The following is a 16,378-nucleotide window of genomic DNA, read 5'->3' as shown; positions in this document are numbered from 1 at the left end:
AGAGAGAGAGGAAGGGAGAGAGGGAGAGGAGAGAGAGCGGAAGGGAGAGAGAGTGAGAGAGAGGAAGGGAGAGAGAGTGAGAGAGGAAGGGAGAGAGGGAGAGGAGAGAGGGAGGAAGGGAGAGAGTGAGAGGAGAGAGAGGAAGGGAGAGAGTGAGAGGAGAGAGCGGAAGGGAGAGAGAGTGAGAGAGATAATCAGCTCTCTTAATGTAGGCCTATTTTTGTTCCATCCCAGCTTGCACATTGTGAGACCATATGATTCTTAAAGCTTGGTGAGAGAGTGGTTGTCCTATTGTTATTTTGCATAAACCTTCCCATAACATTTCTTACAGGTTTCCTCATGGTTCTATTTCAAGTCATGTTCTCAAATTGCTCAGAGAATTTTAGAACTTCAGCATAACGTTTTCTACAGGTTTCAACATGGTTCTATTTAAAGTCATGTTCTCCGAATATGACATTTTTTTCCCATAAAAACCACAAGAAAACATTAGTCATGTTTAAAGACTGTTATTTAAAAACATATAGCCTAGTGGTTAGAGCATTGGACTAGTAACCAGCAGGTAGCCTAGTGGTTAGAGCATTGGACTTGTAACCAGCAGGTAGCCTAGTGGTTAGAGCGTGGACTAGTAACTGAAAGGTTGCAAGATCAAATCCCTGAGCTGACAAGGTAAAAATCTGTTGTTCTGCCCCTGAACAAGACAGTTAACCCACTGTTCCTAGGCTGTTAATGAAAATAAGAATTTGTTCTTAACTGACTTACCTAGTTAAATAAAGATTAAATGAAAAACATTTACATTCTGTTCTCAGCATCAACAAAACTCTCTCTATCCTCTATCTTGTTCATGTGTCTCGGCTGCACACACTATTGATCTTAATGACTACTTGTCTCCTTTGAAATAGGGTCTGTTGGAATAAATGAAAACGAACATGAGTTTTTTTATTTAAATAGCACGCCTGCTCCATTGTGGTGGCGCAGTAGACTAATTTCATGGGCAGAAGATCATAGATTCGAATCTCACTGACACCGTGCCACAATAATAATAGAAGGAAACGTGTTTGCATGATTAATGCCCAAGCAAAGGCATTTCCACGTGTCCTGTGTTTGCTGTTCCAAACAGGTAACCCAAACTGAGCAGTGTTATTAAAAGCCTCATTTAAACACGGTCTCAGAACGTTGTTTAATTACTTTCAAATAACCTAGAATTCCCGTTCACTGAATGTTAATAAAACCTCATAGGAAAACTTTCTGGGAACCATAGAAACATGTTCTCAGAACCTGCAAACTAATAATGAACATTCCCAGAAATGTTCACTTCCATTCTCAGAATGTTCCCAGAACCAATGAGAAACCAGCCATGTATGTTCCCACAACTTCCAAGGAACCAAATGTGCTAGATGGGATGTATGTTGCTGCACTTGGAATACTTCATCATCATGCAGGTTTGTTGTTGATGCATGTGTGAGTAAAATGTAGGCCTTTCAGCTATATATATATATATATATTAAAGATACAGCTAGACGTGCCTAAAATGGCTCAGTACTGCTTCTTACTTGATCATAATCCACTAAACATCAGTTTCAAGGACATGACAAAGTTCTGCTTTGATAATGTTTTGGCCAACACAATGTTTTTTGTTGTCAATAGCGAACGGTAGCCAAACAGCCGAAGTTCATTTGGAATGTCATGCATTCATTCAAAACAAATGGTGTTTTACTCTCGGGGATGTATATTTTTTTTGCTACAATTGGTAGGTCATTTATATTTATAAATAGTTGCAGGTGGAAATGTTACATGTTTTAGTTTAGAGTCAATGAATGTGATTGTTGCCAAATTGTGGTTCTTTCAGTCCAATTGTGTTTGTAGTTGGTCTCAGAGAACAGACTTGAGGGTGTAGTTACAGCACTGAACCTCTAGATGGGAGCATTGGACAGTTCATTATAATAACAACGATGTTCATAGCAGTGGATGGGCATCAGGTCATGCACACATTGTCCATTTTATCATGTAAATCTGAACTTTGAGTTTATTTTAAATCCAGTTCCAAGTTTGACTTGATGTAGTACTGATGAAATCCAGATATAATATATTACAAAGGTTATAATCTGTGTATTAATTGGACAACATTAATTCACACACGCAATAAATAAAAGTAGAGCACGTTTTAAAACCAAAACGTTTTTATTTTTCCTTCTTCTGATACAAAAGTTTTTTTTAATAAACATGTTTTTAGGTTTTAGACTTTTTTTTTTTTACAAAGATAAATTAGCATTTCTTATAATACATTAAAAGACATCAAACACCTGTTTCTCTTTACAAAATAGTTCATTTTCTAAAAGTACTTCACGGAGTTGTGGGGTAGGCAGTACCCAAAGGTCTTAGGTACTAACAGGTTAAAATCACTCTTCAAAAGGCACTTCCTAAACCACACCCTATTCCTCATAGTGTTCGACTTGATCACTATATGGGGAATGATAAGGTTACATTTGAAACCTATTAACTAGAGTGTTATACATTCAGACTCACAGAAACAGAGGACTTGTCTGGTATAGACTGGCAACACAGTAGAGAGACAGGCTGAAGTAACAGAGTAGAGACAGGCTGCAGTAACAGAGTAGAGAGAGAGACAGGCTGCAGTAACAGAGTAGAGAGACAAGCTGCAGTAACAGAGTAGAGAGACAAGCTGCAGTAACAGAGTAGAGAGACAAGCTGCAGTAACATAGTAGAGAGACAGGCTGCAGTAACAGAGTAGAGAGACAGGCTGCAGTAACAGAGTAGAGAGACAAGCTGCAGTAACAGAGTAGAGAGACAAGCTGCAGTAACAGAGTAGAGAGACAGGCTGCAGTAACAGAGTAGAGAGACAAGCTGCAGTAACAGAGTAGAGAGAGAGACAGGCTGCAGTAACAGAGTAGAGAGAGAGAGAGAGAGAGAGACAGGCTGCAGTAACAGAGTAGAGAGACAAGCTGCAGTAACAGAGTAGAGAGACAGGCTGCAGTAACAGAGTAGAGAGAGAGACAAGCTGCAGTAACAGAGTAGAGAGAGAGACAGGCTGCAGTAACAGAGTCGAGAGACAGGCTGCAGTAACAGAGTAGAGAGACAAGCTGCAGTAACAGAGTAGAGAGACAGGCTGCAGTAACAGAGTAGAGAGAGAGAGACAGGCTGCAGTAACAGAGTAGAGAGACAGGCTACAGTAACAGAGTAGAGAGACAGGCTGCAGTAACAGAGTAGAGAGAGAGAGACAGGCTGCAGTAACAGAGTAGAGAGAGACAGGCTGCAGTAACAGAGTAGAGAGACAGGCTGAAGTAACAGAGTAGAGACAGGCTGAAGTAACAGAGTAGAGAGACAGGCTGCAGTAACAGAGTAGAGAGACAGGCTTCAGTAACACAGTAGAGAGAGAGACAGGCTGCAGTAACAGAGTAGAGAGACAGGCTGCAGTAACAGAGTCGAGAGACAAGCTGCAGTAACAGAGTAGAGAGAGAGACAGGCTGCAGTAACAGAGTAGAGAGACAGGCTGCAGTAACAGAGTAGAGAGACAGGCTGCAGTAACAGAGTAGAGAGACAAGCTGCAGTAACACAGTAGAGAGACAAGCTGCAGTAACAGAGTAGAGAGACAGGCTGCAGTAACAGAGTAGAGAGACAGGCTGCAGTAATTTGACTATCTCTCTGCTGTGTGTGTTGTGTTTGACTGTCTCTCTGCTGTCTCTATGTTTGATTGTCTCTCTGCTGTGTGTGTTGTGTTTGACTGTCTCACTGCTGTCTCTGTGTTTGACTGTCTCTGCTGTCTCTGTGTTTGACTGTCTCCCTGCTGTCTCTGTGTTTGACTGTCTCTCTGCTGTGTGTGTTGTGTTGACTGTCTCTCTGCTGTCTCTGTGTTTGACTGTCTCTCTGCTGTCTTTGTGTTTGACTGTCTCTCTGCTGTGTGTGTTGACTGTCTCTCTGCTGTCTTTGTGTTTGACTGTCTCTCTGCTGTGTGTGTTGTGTTGACTGTCTCTCTGCTGTCTCTGTGTTTGACTGTCTCTCTGCTGTGTGTGTTGTGTTGACTGTCTCTCTGCTGTCTGTGTTTGACTGTCTCTCTGCTGTGTGTGTTGACTGTCTCTCTGCTGTCTTTGTGTTTGACTGTCTCTCTGCTGTGTGTGTTGTGTTGACTGTCTCTCTGCTGTCTCTGTGTTTGACTGTCTCTCTGCTGTGTGTGTTGTGTTGACTGTCTCTCTGCTGTCTTTGTGTTTGACTGTCTCTCTGCTGTGTGTGTTGTGTTGACTGTCTCTCTGCTGTCTCTGTGTTTGACTGTCTCTGCTGTCTCTGTGTTTGACTGTCTCTCTGCTGTGTGTGTTGTGTTGACTGTCTCTCTGCTGTCTCTGTTTGACTGTCTCCCTGCTGTCTCTGTGTTTGACTGTCTCTCTGCTGTCTCTGTGTTTGACTGTCTCTCTGCTGTGTGTGTTGTGTTGACTGTCTCTCTGCTGTCTCTGTGTTTGACTGTCTCTCTGCTGTCTTTGTGTTTGACTGTCTCTCTGCTGTGTGTGTTGACTGTCTCTCTGCTGTCTTTGTGTTTGACTGTCTCTCTGCTGTGTGTGTTGTGTTGACTGTCTCTCTGCTGTCTCTGTGTTTGACTGTCTCTCTGCTGTGTGTGTTGTGTTGACTGTCTCTCTGCTGTCTCTGTGTTTGACTGTCTCTCTGCTGTCTTTGTGTTTGACTGTCTCTCTGCTGTGTGTGTTGACTGTCTCTCTGCTGTCTTTGTGTTTGACTGTCTCTCTGCTGTGTGTGTTGTGTTGACTGTCTCTCTGCTGTCTCTGTGTTTGACTGTCTCTCTGCTGTGTGTGTTGTGTTGACTGTCTCTCTGCTGTCTCTGTGTTTGACTGTCTCTCTGCTGTCTTTGTGTTTGACTGTCTCTCTGCTGTGTGTGTTGACTGTCTCTCTGCTGTCTTTGTGTTTGACTGTCTCTCTGCTGTGTGTGTTGTGTTGACTGTCTCTCTGCTGTCTCTGTGTTTGACTGTCTCTCTGCTGTGTGTGTTGTGTTGACTGTCTCTCTGCTGTCTTTGTGTTTGACTGTCTCTCTGCTGTGTGTGTTGTGTTGACTGTCTCTCTGCTGTCTCTGTGTTTGACTGTCTCTGCTGTCTCTGTGTTTGACTGTCTCTCTGCTGTGTGTGTTGTGTTGACTGTCTCTCTGCTGTCTCTGTTTGACTGTCTCTCTGCTGTCTCTGTGTTTGACTGTCTCTCTGCTGTCTCTGTGTTTGACTGTCTCTCTGCTGTGTGTGTTGTGTTGACTGTCTCTCTGCTGTCTTTGTGTTGACTGTCTCTCTGCTGTGTGTGTTGTGTTGACTGTCTCTCTGCTGTCTCTGTGTTTGACTGTCTCTCTGCTGTGTGTGTTGTGTTTACTGTCTCTCTGCTGTCTTTGTGTTTGACTGTCTCTCTGCTGTGTGTGTTGTGTTGACTGTCTCTCTGCTGTCTCTGTGTTTGACCGTCTCTGCTGTCTCTGTGTTTGACTGTCTCTCTGCTGTGTGTGTTGTGTTGACTGTCTCTCTGCTGTCTCTGTTTGACTGTCTCTCTGCTGTCTGTGTTTGACTGTCTCTCTGCTGTGTGTGTTGATTGTCTCCCTGCTGTCTTTGTGTTTGACTGTCTCTCTGCTGTGTGTGTTGTGTTGACTGTCTCTCTGCTGTCTCTGTGTTTGACTGTCTCTCTGCTGTGTGTGTTGTGTTGACTGTCTCTCTGCTGTCTTTGTGTTTGACTGTCTCTCTGCTGTGTGTGTTGTGTTGACTGTCTCTCTGCTGTCTCTGTGTTTGACTGTCTCTGCTGTCTCTGTGTTTGACTGTCTCTCTGCTGTGTGTGTTGTGTTGACTGTCTCTCTGCTGTCTCTGTGTTTGACTGTCTCTCTGCTGTGTGTGTTGTGTTGACTGTCTCTCTGCTGTCTCTGTGTTTGACTGTCTCTCTGCTGTCTTTGTGTTTGACTGTCTCTCTGCTGTGTGTGTTGACTGTCTCTCTGCTGTCTTTGTGTTTGACTGTCTCTCTGCTGTGTGTGTTGTGTTGACTGTCTCTCTGCTGTCTCTGTGTTTGACTGTCTCTCTGCTGTGTGTGTTGTGTTGACTGTCTCTCTGCTGTCTTTGTGTTGACTGTCTCTCTGCTGTGTGTGTTGTGTTGACTGTCTCTCTGCTGTCTCTGTGTTTGACTGTCTCTCTGCTGTGTGTTGTGTTGACTGTCTATGGGTGGTTGCAGCTTAATGCAATAATAACTCAGATTTTAATGGCAGTGGATTGCACAAGGGTGCAACTGTACAGACTGTGTGTGTGTGTGTGTGTGTGTGTGTGTGTGTGTGTGTGTGTGTGTGTGTGTGAGTCTGTTGGTGTATTACAGCTTTTGTATAATGTATTTTGGGGATTGATTGTCTAACATCAGTCATAATAACCCTTCATTTACTTCTATCACCGGTAAAACTTACAGAAAGAACCTTACACCGGTTCATTAATGACTGCCATTCCTAAGGGTTCCATGAGTGACTGGAGAAGGTCAAGGGTTAAAGTTCAGAGTTCATAGTTTCCTCGTTAAGACTGCGTGGAGGTCAGCTGTGCTGCTCGCTGAGGACTGAGGTAAAGGACACAGGCCTACGTTTCCCAGGTGCCTTAGCTGCAGCACCATAGAGTCTAGTCACTACAAATCCCAAGTCTCTCTGCAGTAGCATAGCTTTATAGCGTCCAGAGTGTGGCTGTCTGAGCAGCCCAGTCTCCTGTTCCTCATAAGGCATATTAACCAAGCTACATCCACATCAGCTGGTCATAGTGCATTTCAGTGTGGCCGTAGTTTAGATCTCTACATCATCTGGACCATGACTCCAGTGTAAATTCAACCTTTAAAACACCTGTCTGAAGTCAGAAGGTTCTATAGATCAGCCCAGAGTCTGCTGTAGGCTACAGGGTCAGTCTCTTCTCTGGCAGTGGGTTAGTCTGCTGTAGGCTACAGGGTCAGTCTCTTCTCTGGCAGTGGGTTAGTCTGCTGTAGGCTACAGGGTCAGTCTCTTCTCTGGCAGTGGGTTAGTCTGCTGTAGGCTACAGGGTCAGTCTCTTCTCTGGCAGTGGGTTAGTCTGCTGTAGGCTACAGGGTCAGTCTCTTATCTGGCAGTGGGTTAGTCTGCTGTAGGCTACAGGGTCAGTCTCTTCTCTGGCAGTGGGTTAGTCTGCTGTAGTCTACAGGGTCAGTCTCTTCTCTGGCAGTGGGTTAGTCTGCTGTAGGCAACAGGGTCAGTCTCTTCTCTGGCAGTGGGTTAGTCTGCTGTAAACTACAGGGTCAGTCTCTTCTCTGGCAGTGGGTTAGTCTGCTGTAAACTACAGGGTCAGTCTCTTCTCTGGCAGTGGGTTAGTCTGCTGTAGGCTACAGGGTCAGTCTCTTCTCTGGCAGTGGGTTAGTCTGCTGTAGACTACAGGGTCAGTCTCTTCTCTGGCAGTGGGTTAGTCTGCTGTAGACTACAGGGTCAGTCTCTTCTCTGGCAGTGGGTTAGTCTGCTGTAGGCTACAGGGTCAGTCTCTTCTCTGGCAGTGGGTTAGTCTGCTGTAGGCTACAGGGTCAGTCTCTTCTCTGGCAGTGGGTTAGTCTGCTGTAGTCTACAGGGTCAGTCTCTTCTCTGGCAGTGGGTTAGTCTGCTGTAGGCTACAGGATCAGTCTCTTCTCTGGCAGTGGGTTAGTCTGCTAGTAGGGAGAGAACCACAGAACAAGTGGGCATAGGAAACCGCTGTCTGCTTAGGGGTGCTATTTATCTGTTTGTTCTTCTCTTTCACTCTCTCCATCAGATAGTGAATCTAGTAGAGGGTTTGGGGGCAGGTTTGCTTTATAGAGCCTCCCGGTTCCTATCTTCCCCTCTTTCTCTCCTCACACCACCGTCTCGTTGCCCTTGCCAGGTTTTATCCAGCTGTCCCCCGGTGCCCGCTTGCCCCTCCCTGCCTGACCGTCTCTCCACAGCCGGGCAGAGCAGCGTTTCCAGGTGTGAAGGGTCTTGGCCGACCAGATCCACATGCCCGACGTGATGCCCACCAGCAGAGACATAAAGATCCTCAGCATCTCTGCTGCCACGTATGAGTCCCTGGCACTGGCCCTGAAGTCCCCCCAGTGGGACAGCTGGTAGAGGTAGCAGCCTATCACGGTGGACGCAGGTACCATGTACAGCACAGAGAACACCCCGATCTTCACCATCAGACGCTCCAGCTTGTCCGTCTTGGCCCCGTCCTTCTGCAGGTTGGAGCGGATCTTAAACAGGGCCACCAGGCCGGCGCAGATGAACAATGTCCCGATGAGGAGGTAGGTGGCGAGCGGGGCGACCACGAAGCCCGTCAGGGCCTCTTGCTGTAGGTTACCCACATAGCAAAGCCCCGTGAGGTCATCCGCGTCTACTAGTCGCATGATGAGGATGACGATGGTCTTGACGGCGGGGATGGCCCAGGCTGCTATGTGGAAGTAGGAGCTGTGCATTTCGATGGCCTCGTGACCCCACTTTAACCCTGCAGCCAGGAACCAGGTCAGAGTCAGAATCACCCACCTGGGAGGAGGCAGAGAGAGGGAGACAGGTTAGAGAGCTGGGAGTCCACTGTTCTAACGGTTTCATTCAAATCTATTCCTTAGAGTGTAATCCTTTTGGCCAGTGTGTGTGTGTGTGTGTGTGTGTGTGTGTGTGTGTGTGTGTGTGTGTGTGTGTGTGTGTGTGTGTGTGTGCCCACCACAGCGAGGAGGCCATGCCAAAGAAGTAGAGCAGGAGGAAGACGATGGCACATCCGGTACTCTTTAACCCCTCCTGTACCAGAACAGGAACTGCTGCCTCCTCCAGATCACAGGATACACGCTCCCGACCCAGAGTCAGGCGCACCTACATGGAGACAGACAGAGACAGGGGTTAGACCAGGGGTCATCCAGGAGACCAGGGGTCATCCAGGAGACCAGGGTTGGGTCTACATACTCTAGCATGTTGCACCCTCTACAAACACCGTGATTATTATTATTTGACCATGCTGTTAATTTATGAACGTTTAAACATCTTGGCCATGTACTGTTATAATCTCTACCCGGCACAGCCAGAAGAGGACTGGCCAGCCCTCATAGCCTGGTTCCTCTCTAGTTTTCTTCCTAGATTCTGGTCTTTCTAGGGAGTTATTCCTAGCCACCGTGCTTCTACACCTGCATTGCTTGCTGTTTGGGGTTTCTGCTGATGTAAAGAAGGGCTTTATAAATGAATTGGCTACCCTGTGCTCTGACCTCTTTCTCCCCTCTCTCTCCAGATGACATCTCGCGTCTTGTGACGGCCGGCCCCCCAACAACCTGCCCGCTTGACCCTATCCCCTCCCCTCTTCTCCAGACCATCTCCGGTGACCTTCTCCCTTACCTCACCTCGCTCATCAACTCATCCCTGACCGCTGGCTACGTCCCTCCCGTCTTCAAGAGAGCGAGAGTTGCACCCCTTCTGAAAAAACCTACACTCGATCCCTCCGATGTCAACAACTACAGACCAGTATCCCTTCTTTCTTTTCTCTCCAAAACTCTTGAACGTGCCGTCCTTGGCCAGCTCTCCCGCTATCTCTCTCAGAATGACCTTCTTGATCCAAATCAGTCAGGTTTCAAGACTAGTCATTCAACTGAGACTGCTCTTCTCTGTATCACGGAGGCGCTCCGCACTGCTAAAGCTAACTCTCTCTCCTCTGCTCTCATCCTTCTGGACCTATCGGCTGCCTTCGATACTGTGAACCATCAGATCCTCCTCTCCACCCTCTCCGAGTTGGGCATCTCCCGCGCGGCCCACGCTTGGTTGCGTCCTACCTGACAGGTCGCTCCTACCAGGTGGCGTGGCGAGAATCCGTCTCCTCACCACGTGCTCTCACCACTGGTGTCCCCCAGGGCTCTGTTCTAGGCCCTCTCCTATTCTCGCTATACACCAAGTCACTTGGCTCTGTCATAACCTCACATGGTCTCTCCTATCATTGCTATGCAGACGACACACAATTAATCTTCTCCTTTCCCCCTTCTGACGACCAGGTGGCGAATCGCATCTCTGCATGTCTGGCAGACATATCAGTGTGGATGACGGATCATCACCTCAAGCTGAACCTCGGCAAGACGGAGCTGCTCTTCCTCCCGGGGAAGGACTGCCCGTTCCATGATCTCGCCATCACGGTTGACAACTCCATTGTGTCCTCGTCCCAGAGCGCTAAGAACCTTGGCGTGATCCTGGACAACACCCTGTCGTTCTCAAATAACATCAAGGCGATGGCCCGTTCCTGTAGGTTCATGCTCTACAACATCCGCAGAGTACGACCCTGCCTCACACAGGAAGCGGCGCAGGTCCTAATCCAGGCACTTGTCATCTCCCGTCTGGATTACTGCAACTCGCTGTTGGCTGGGCTCCCTGCCTGTGCCATTAAACCCCTACAACTCATCCAGAACGCCGCAGCCCGTCTGGTGTTCAACCTTCCCAAGTTCTCTCACGTCACCCCGCTCCTCCGCTCTCTCCACTGGCTTCCAGTTGAAGCTCGCATCCGCTACAAGACCATGGTGCTTGCCTACGGAGCTGTGAGGGGAACGGCACCTCACTACCTCCAGGCTCTGATCAGGCCCTACACCCAAACAAGGGCACTGCGTTCATCCACCTCTGGCCTGCTCGCCTCCCTACCACTGAGGAAGTACAGTTCCCGCTCAGCCCAGTCAAAACTGTTCGCTGCTCTGGCCCCCCAATGGTGGAACAAACTCCCTCACGACGCCAGGACAGCGGAGTCAATCACCACCTTCCGGAGTCACCTGAAACCCCACCTCTTTAAGGAATACCTAGGATAGGATAAAGTAATCCTTCTCCCCCCTTAAAAGACCTAGATGCACTATTGTAAAGTGGCTGTTCCACTGGATGTCATAAGGTGAAAGCACCAATTTGTAAGTCGCTCTGGATAAGAGCGTCTGCTAAATGACTTAAATGTAATGTAAATGTAATGTAAATGGATTGACTGATCACTACTGGTAACTGAAAGGACTGGACAGGTTTACAACAAACTGCTTCCACCTCTCATATTAGTGATCATGGAGAAGAGGAGGCTAGTTTAAATGATTGAGAAACAGCCAAGGGCTTTTAAACTGATTTGAATCATGTAAGTCAGGGGTCGGCAACCCTGGGGTCGGCAACACAGGGGTCGGCAACCCTGGGGTCGGCAACCCTGGGGTCGGCAACCCAGGGGTCGGCAACACAGGGGTCGGCAACACAGGGGTCGGCAACCCTGGGGTCGGCAACACAGGGGTCGGCAACACAGGGGTCGGCAACCCTGGGGTCGGCAACACAGGGGTCGGCAACCCTGGGGTCGGCAACACAGGGGTCGGCACCACAGGGGTCGGCAACACAGGGGTCGGCAACCCTGGGGTCGGCAACACAGGGGTCGGCAACCCTGGGGTCGGCAACCCTGGGGTCGGCAACACAGGGGTCGGCAACCCTGGGGTCGGCAACACAGGGGTCGGCAACCCTGGGGTCGGCAACACAGGGGTCGGCAACACAGGGGTCGGCAACCCTGGGGTCGGCAACACAGGGGTCGGCAACACAGGGGTCGGCAACCCTGGGGTCGGCAACACAGGGGTCGGCAACCCTGGGGTCGGCAACACAGGGGTCGGCAACACAGGGGTCGGCAACACAGGGGTCGGCAACACAGGGTCGGCAACCCTGGGGTCGGCAACACAGGGGTCGGCAACACAGGGGTCGGCAACACAGGGGTCGGCAACACAGGGGTCGGCAACACAGAGTCGGCAACACAGGGGTCGGCAACACAGGGGTCGGCAACCCTGGGGTCGGCAACACAGGGGTCGGCAACACAGGGGTCGGCAACCCTGTTCCTGGAGTGCCACAGATACTGCTGGATTTTGTTCCAACTAGGCTCCACACCGGACCAACAGAACTAATTGATCAGTTCAGTGGCCTAAATTCAGCACACCTGCAACACTCCAGGACCAGTGTTGCCTACCCCTGCTCTAAGTCCTATGTACTCACCAGGTAGGCCACGCTGTAGAGATTGGAGCACATGGAGAGGAAGATGATGGGTCTCTCAGGGTAGGAGAAACGTGTTGAGTCCAGGAGGAAGGTGAGGACGGTCAGGGTGGTAGAGAGGAAACACAACACCGCCCACACTGCCATCCACACGTCTGTAAACACCTTGGCCTCGCGCCGGTACAGCCCCGCGTCATACCCACACTGCAGTGCACAGCTGTGGCTCCGCCTCACCCAGGCATACTGGTCTGGCCCGGCCCCCAAGGCCTGGCACTCCTCCTCCTGGGGGGGCAGGGGTCGGACAGGGTGGAAAGGGGCGTCCTCGTCCCCTGGACCCTCCATACACATGTGGTTGTGGTCGTTCTGAGGGGGGAACAGGCTGCAGTTGAGCAGCTCTGGCCAGACGAAGCCGAACTCTATTAGGACTGGCAGACACTTCCTCTTGACAGACAGACACATGCTGCCACACGGCCCGATGGGGATGGGAACCTTGTCTGTACACATGGGCACATACACCGCACACAGGAAGAACTGGAGAGAGAGACAGAGAGGTGTTATCTTTGCATATGTACACTTTAATGAATTTCTAAAAATGTTATGACGATTCTGTGTGCATTGCTCTGTCTGCTTTCCCTGTGTTACATCATGGTCCTTAGTCTGATTCCTATTCTAATTTCAGACTACAACTGGAAATGAAAGGACCTGTGTTTTGGGCTTAGTCAGGAAAGCCAGGTAACGAGCACAAAAGTTTGTGGTGAAACCTTAAGTGAATTTTAAATGATTAAAGCCACTACAACAAAAACAGTTAATTTAATAGTCATACAGATAACGTGATGGAGAGATTTATTTTTATATAACTAGGCAAGTCAGTTAAGAACAAAATTATTTAAAAAATACTTTAACTGAGGGGGACCAACTCTACTTTCACTCTCTGGTCAGCATACTTCAGTAAAGATAACTGTCTAGCCATAAACACACCATCTAAACAAGTTAATGTATCGGGGCTAAGTTTGTGTGTGTGTATGGGGCGGGGGGGGCTACCGTGTGGTGTGGGAAGCGCAGGGCGGCATTGTGAGAGTGTGAGAGATGATATCAGTGATGTTTCTCTCTGTTGGAGCTGTGCTACTGTTCTCTGATCACCAGCTGGACTGGAGAAGGCTTGTTTTCCTCCCTCCGCAGCAGGAGGCTTGTTTTCCTCCCTCCGCAGCAGGAGGCTTGTTTTCCCCCCTCCGCAGCAGAAGGCTTGTTTTCCTCCCTCCGCAGCAGAAGGCTTGTTTTCCCCCCTCCGCAGCAGAAGGCTTGTTTTCCTCCCTCCGCAGCAGGAGGCTTGTTTTCCCCCCTCCGCAGCAGGAGGCTTGTTTTCCTCCCTCCGCAGCAGGAGGCTTGTTTTCCCCCCTCCGCAGCAGAAGGCTTGTTTTCCTCCCTCCGCAGCAGAACGCTTGTTTTCCTCCCTCCGCAGCAGGAGGCTTGTTTTCCTCCCTCCGCAGCAGGAGGCTTGTTTTTCCCCCCTCCGCAGCAAGAGGCTTGTTTCCCCCCCTCCGCAGCAGGAGGCTAGTTTTCCCCCTTCCGCAGCAGGAGGCTTGTTTTCCCCCCTCCGCAGCAGGAGGCTTGTTTTCCCCCCTCCGCAGCAAGAGGCTTGTTTTCCCCCCTCCGCAGCAGGTAACCAGAGTGCTGCCACTGTTCACAGCCCAGTGTGTGTGTGTGAGTGTCTGAGGGTTTCTTCCTATTAGAAAAGCAATGTGTAAGATCTAGTTTACATTATTGCAGGTTAGTGTGTGTGTGTGTGTGTGTGTGTGTGTGTGTGTGTGTGTGTGTGTGTGTGTGTGTGTGTGTGTGTGTGTGTGTGTGTGTGTGTGTGTGTGTGTGTGTGTGTGAAAGAGCCTAATCTGTCGGATGGCGACTTCTCACAGCCGTCAGTCCAGACCTCTCACACTGAACCACAAGAGACAGACAACCACAACCCAAACTACACAACCACAACACAAACTACACCACCACAACACAAGCTACACAAGCTACACAAATCACTCCAATAACCTATAGCATCCAGACAACCACAACACAAACTACACAACACCATAATCAATCCAATAACCTATAGCATCCAGACAACTACAACGCCACAATAATACCCAAAAAGCCCTTAAATAAATGAGAATTGGAGTAATGGACTGAATGTATGTTAATATAGGTCAAGGTAAGGGACACTCTTAGAGAAGGAGTAGCCAGTGGGTTGTTGTGTCTACAGACTATGGAGTGGTAAACCACAGTAAATGATCAACAGAACTGGATCCATTCATGCCATTGCCATCGAACCACACAAAAAAACGACTCATTGGGTCATTTCAGTCAGGACAATAAAAAGCTTTGAGAAGGACAAAATGGGATGGATTTAATTTCCAGCTTCATGGTGGTTCAGGCAGACAAGTGGCCTTACAGAGAGTAGTACTGAGGGCAGTATTGTTGTTACTCTATGGAGCTTGCCTGGCCCTCTCCTCTCCTCAGATATATATTATATCACTGCCCCGTGCTGCTGAACCAAGACTGGATGGTCTCCCTGTGACTCTGTCATGTGCTCTCTGTCTCCCTCTCTCCACTGCCTGCTCCAACACACAGCCCAACCCAGCCTGAGAACCAACAGGCGTGTGCCTTCAGTCGGCTGGAGCAGCTAGAGAGACATTGTTTATTTCACTTTTCTATATTATTTACATCACTTGCTTCGGCAATGTTAACATATGTTTGTTTCCCATGCCAATAAATCCCCTTGAATTGAATTGAGAGAGTGTGTGTGTCTGGGGAGGGGGTCTTGTATTACTATCCTTGTGGGTACCAGAAATCCCTCAAAGTCCCCACAAGGATAGTAAAATAAGGAAAATTCTCCCTTGTGGGGACATTTCTCATGACAAAGGTTATTTTAGGCTTAGGGCTAGGTTTCGGGTTACAATTAGGGGTAGGAGTTAGGATGGCAGGTAACCTAGCGGACAAGAGTATTAGGCCAGTAACTGAAGTGTTGCTGATTTGAATCCCCGAGCTGACTAGGGTGAAACAATCTGCTGATGTGCCCTTGAGCAAGGCACTTAACCCTAACTGCTTGGATGAGAGCCTCTGCTAAATGACTGCAATGTAAAATGAGGTTTGTTAGGTTTAGGGATGTGTGTGTGTGTGTGTGTGTGTGTGTGTGTGTGTGTGTGTGTGTGTGTGTGTGTGTGTGTGTGTGTGTGTGTGTGTGTGTGTGTGTACCTTCAGTTGACTGGAGCAGCCATACTGTATGAGTGGTGTGAAGGTGGTGAGCTGGAGCTCGGCGTCTGACTGCAGGACGTTGCCCACCAGGTTGGGCATCTTGGTGACGTTGTAGCCCAGGTCCTGGCACATGGCGATGCGTATCGGGTCGCACGTCATCTCCTCTGTCTCTTCGCCGAACGCACGCACCAGACCAAGGTGTCCTGGAACGCAGAGCAGCGCGAGGGAGAGCGCTAACGCAGCAAGAGCGTCCACAGCCCGACCCATTGTCACTAGGAGAAAAAGTTCCAAAGTTATCAATTGATCTGGTTCCGGGCGTTGCCTGGTAGGGTAGACCACCGGGTACTGGGAAAACTTTAGTCCACTTCAGAGTGCGCGGTCGCCAATATGAAACCCTCCACTGGAAACACAGTTGGTTACCTTCTATAACTCGTCAAGCGAAGTTGGAAACAACTTATCCAAAGGCAATAACAAAATGAAATGTTAAATCCAGATTTTCCTTGCAATTAAACTACTGCCTCGCGTTGCAGTGCCTGTTTGGATAGTTCCTTCTCTGGTTTTTCACGCACGAGACCTCGGAGCTATCCTGGAGCCCTGTCCGTTCTGGTTCCCGGGTATAGTAGCTCCGTTAGGTCTTGCGCTGTGGTAAGAGGCTGCTGGTCTGTCTCTGTGGGTTCTGCCCGCGCGCCTCCGCCCCACTCCGTAAAGAGCGAATTCTCCATCTCTCTCGCCAGGGACAGCCAACCAGCGGCCAGGAGAGGTCTCAGAAGCCAATCAGCAGGCGGAAGAGCGCTCAGAAGGGCGGGGTTTCAGGTGAGGAAAGTTGCCTGTGGCCCTCTTCTCATGAGCGGACTCCACAGCATTTATTCCGGCTGTGGGTCATATTTTTAGAAATTCAAGGCAGTCTCGCCCTTGAAACATGATACTTTTATTTGTATTTTTAAATCACAAATTATCTTTAAAAAATGCTGCATCTCCACCTTAGGCACACATCCCAATCAGACGACTCTTCAGCTAACGTGTTTATAATGGATGTAATGTACAGTAATACTGCTGCATTGGATACCTCTAGTCTATTGGACATCCATACTAACGGCCGTGTTTGTCCATCCCGCTCAAGACGGGCATAGAGAAAAGTTGTTGTCTTCTGTTTGTTCTGGA

At 49.0% G+C, this 16,378-nt stretch overlaps 1 protein-coding gene across 1 annotated transcript; it reads right to left on the bottom strand.

Annotated features, from left to right (window-relative positions):
* Positions 1-6,133: 6,133 nt before the first annotated feature.
* Positions 6,134-15,878, bottom strand: LOC115124216 (frizzled-4-like). Its single transcript, XM_029653596.2, has 4 exons — positions 15,218-15,878; positions 11,981-12,508; positions 8,691-8,836; positions 6,134-8,512 (listed from the first exon to the last, which is right to left on the bottom strand). Exons 1-4 carry the CDS (start codon positions 15,482-15,484, stop codon positions 7,849-7,851), a joined length of 1,605 nt encoding a protein of 534 aa, XP_029509456.1. The 5' UTR covers positions 15,485-15,878; the 3' UTR covers positions 6,134-7,848.
* Positions 15,879-16,378: the final 500 nt, after the last annotated feature.

Source organism: Oncorhynchus nerka, linkage group LG14, assembly GCF_034236695.1.
Source record: "Oncorhynchus nerka isolate Pitt River linkage group LG14, Oner_Uvic_2.0, whole genome shotgun sequence".
NCBI lineage: Eukaryota > Metazoa > Chordata > Actinopteri > Salmoniformes > Salmonidae > Oncorhynchus > Oncorhynchus nerka.
Note: the sequence above shows the minus strand (reverse complement) of the source record. Positions and strands in the feature narration are given on the sequence as shown.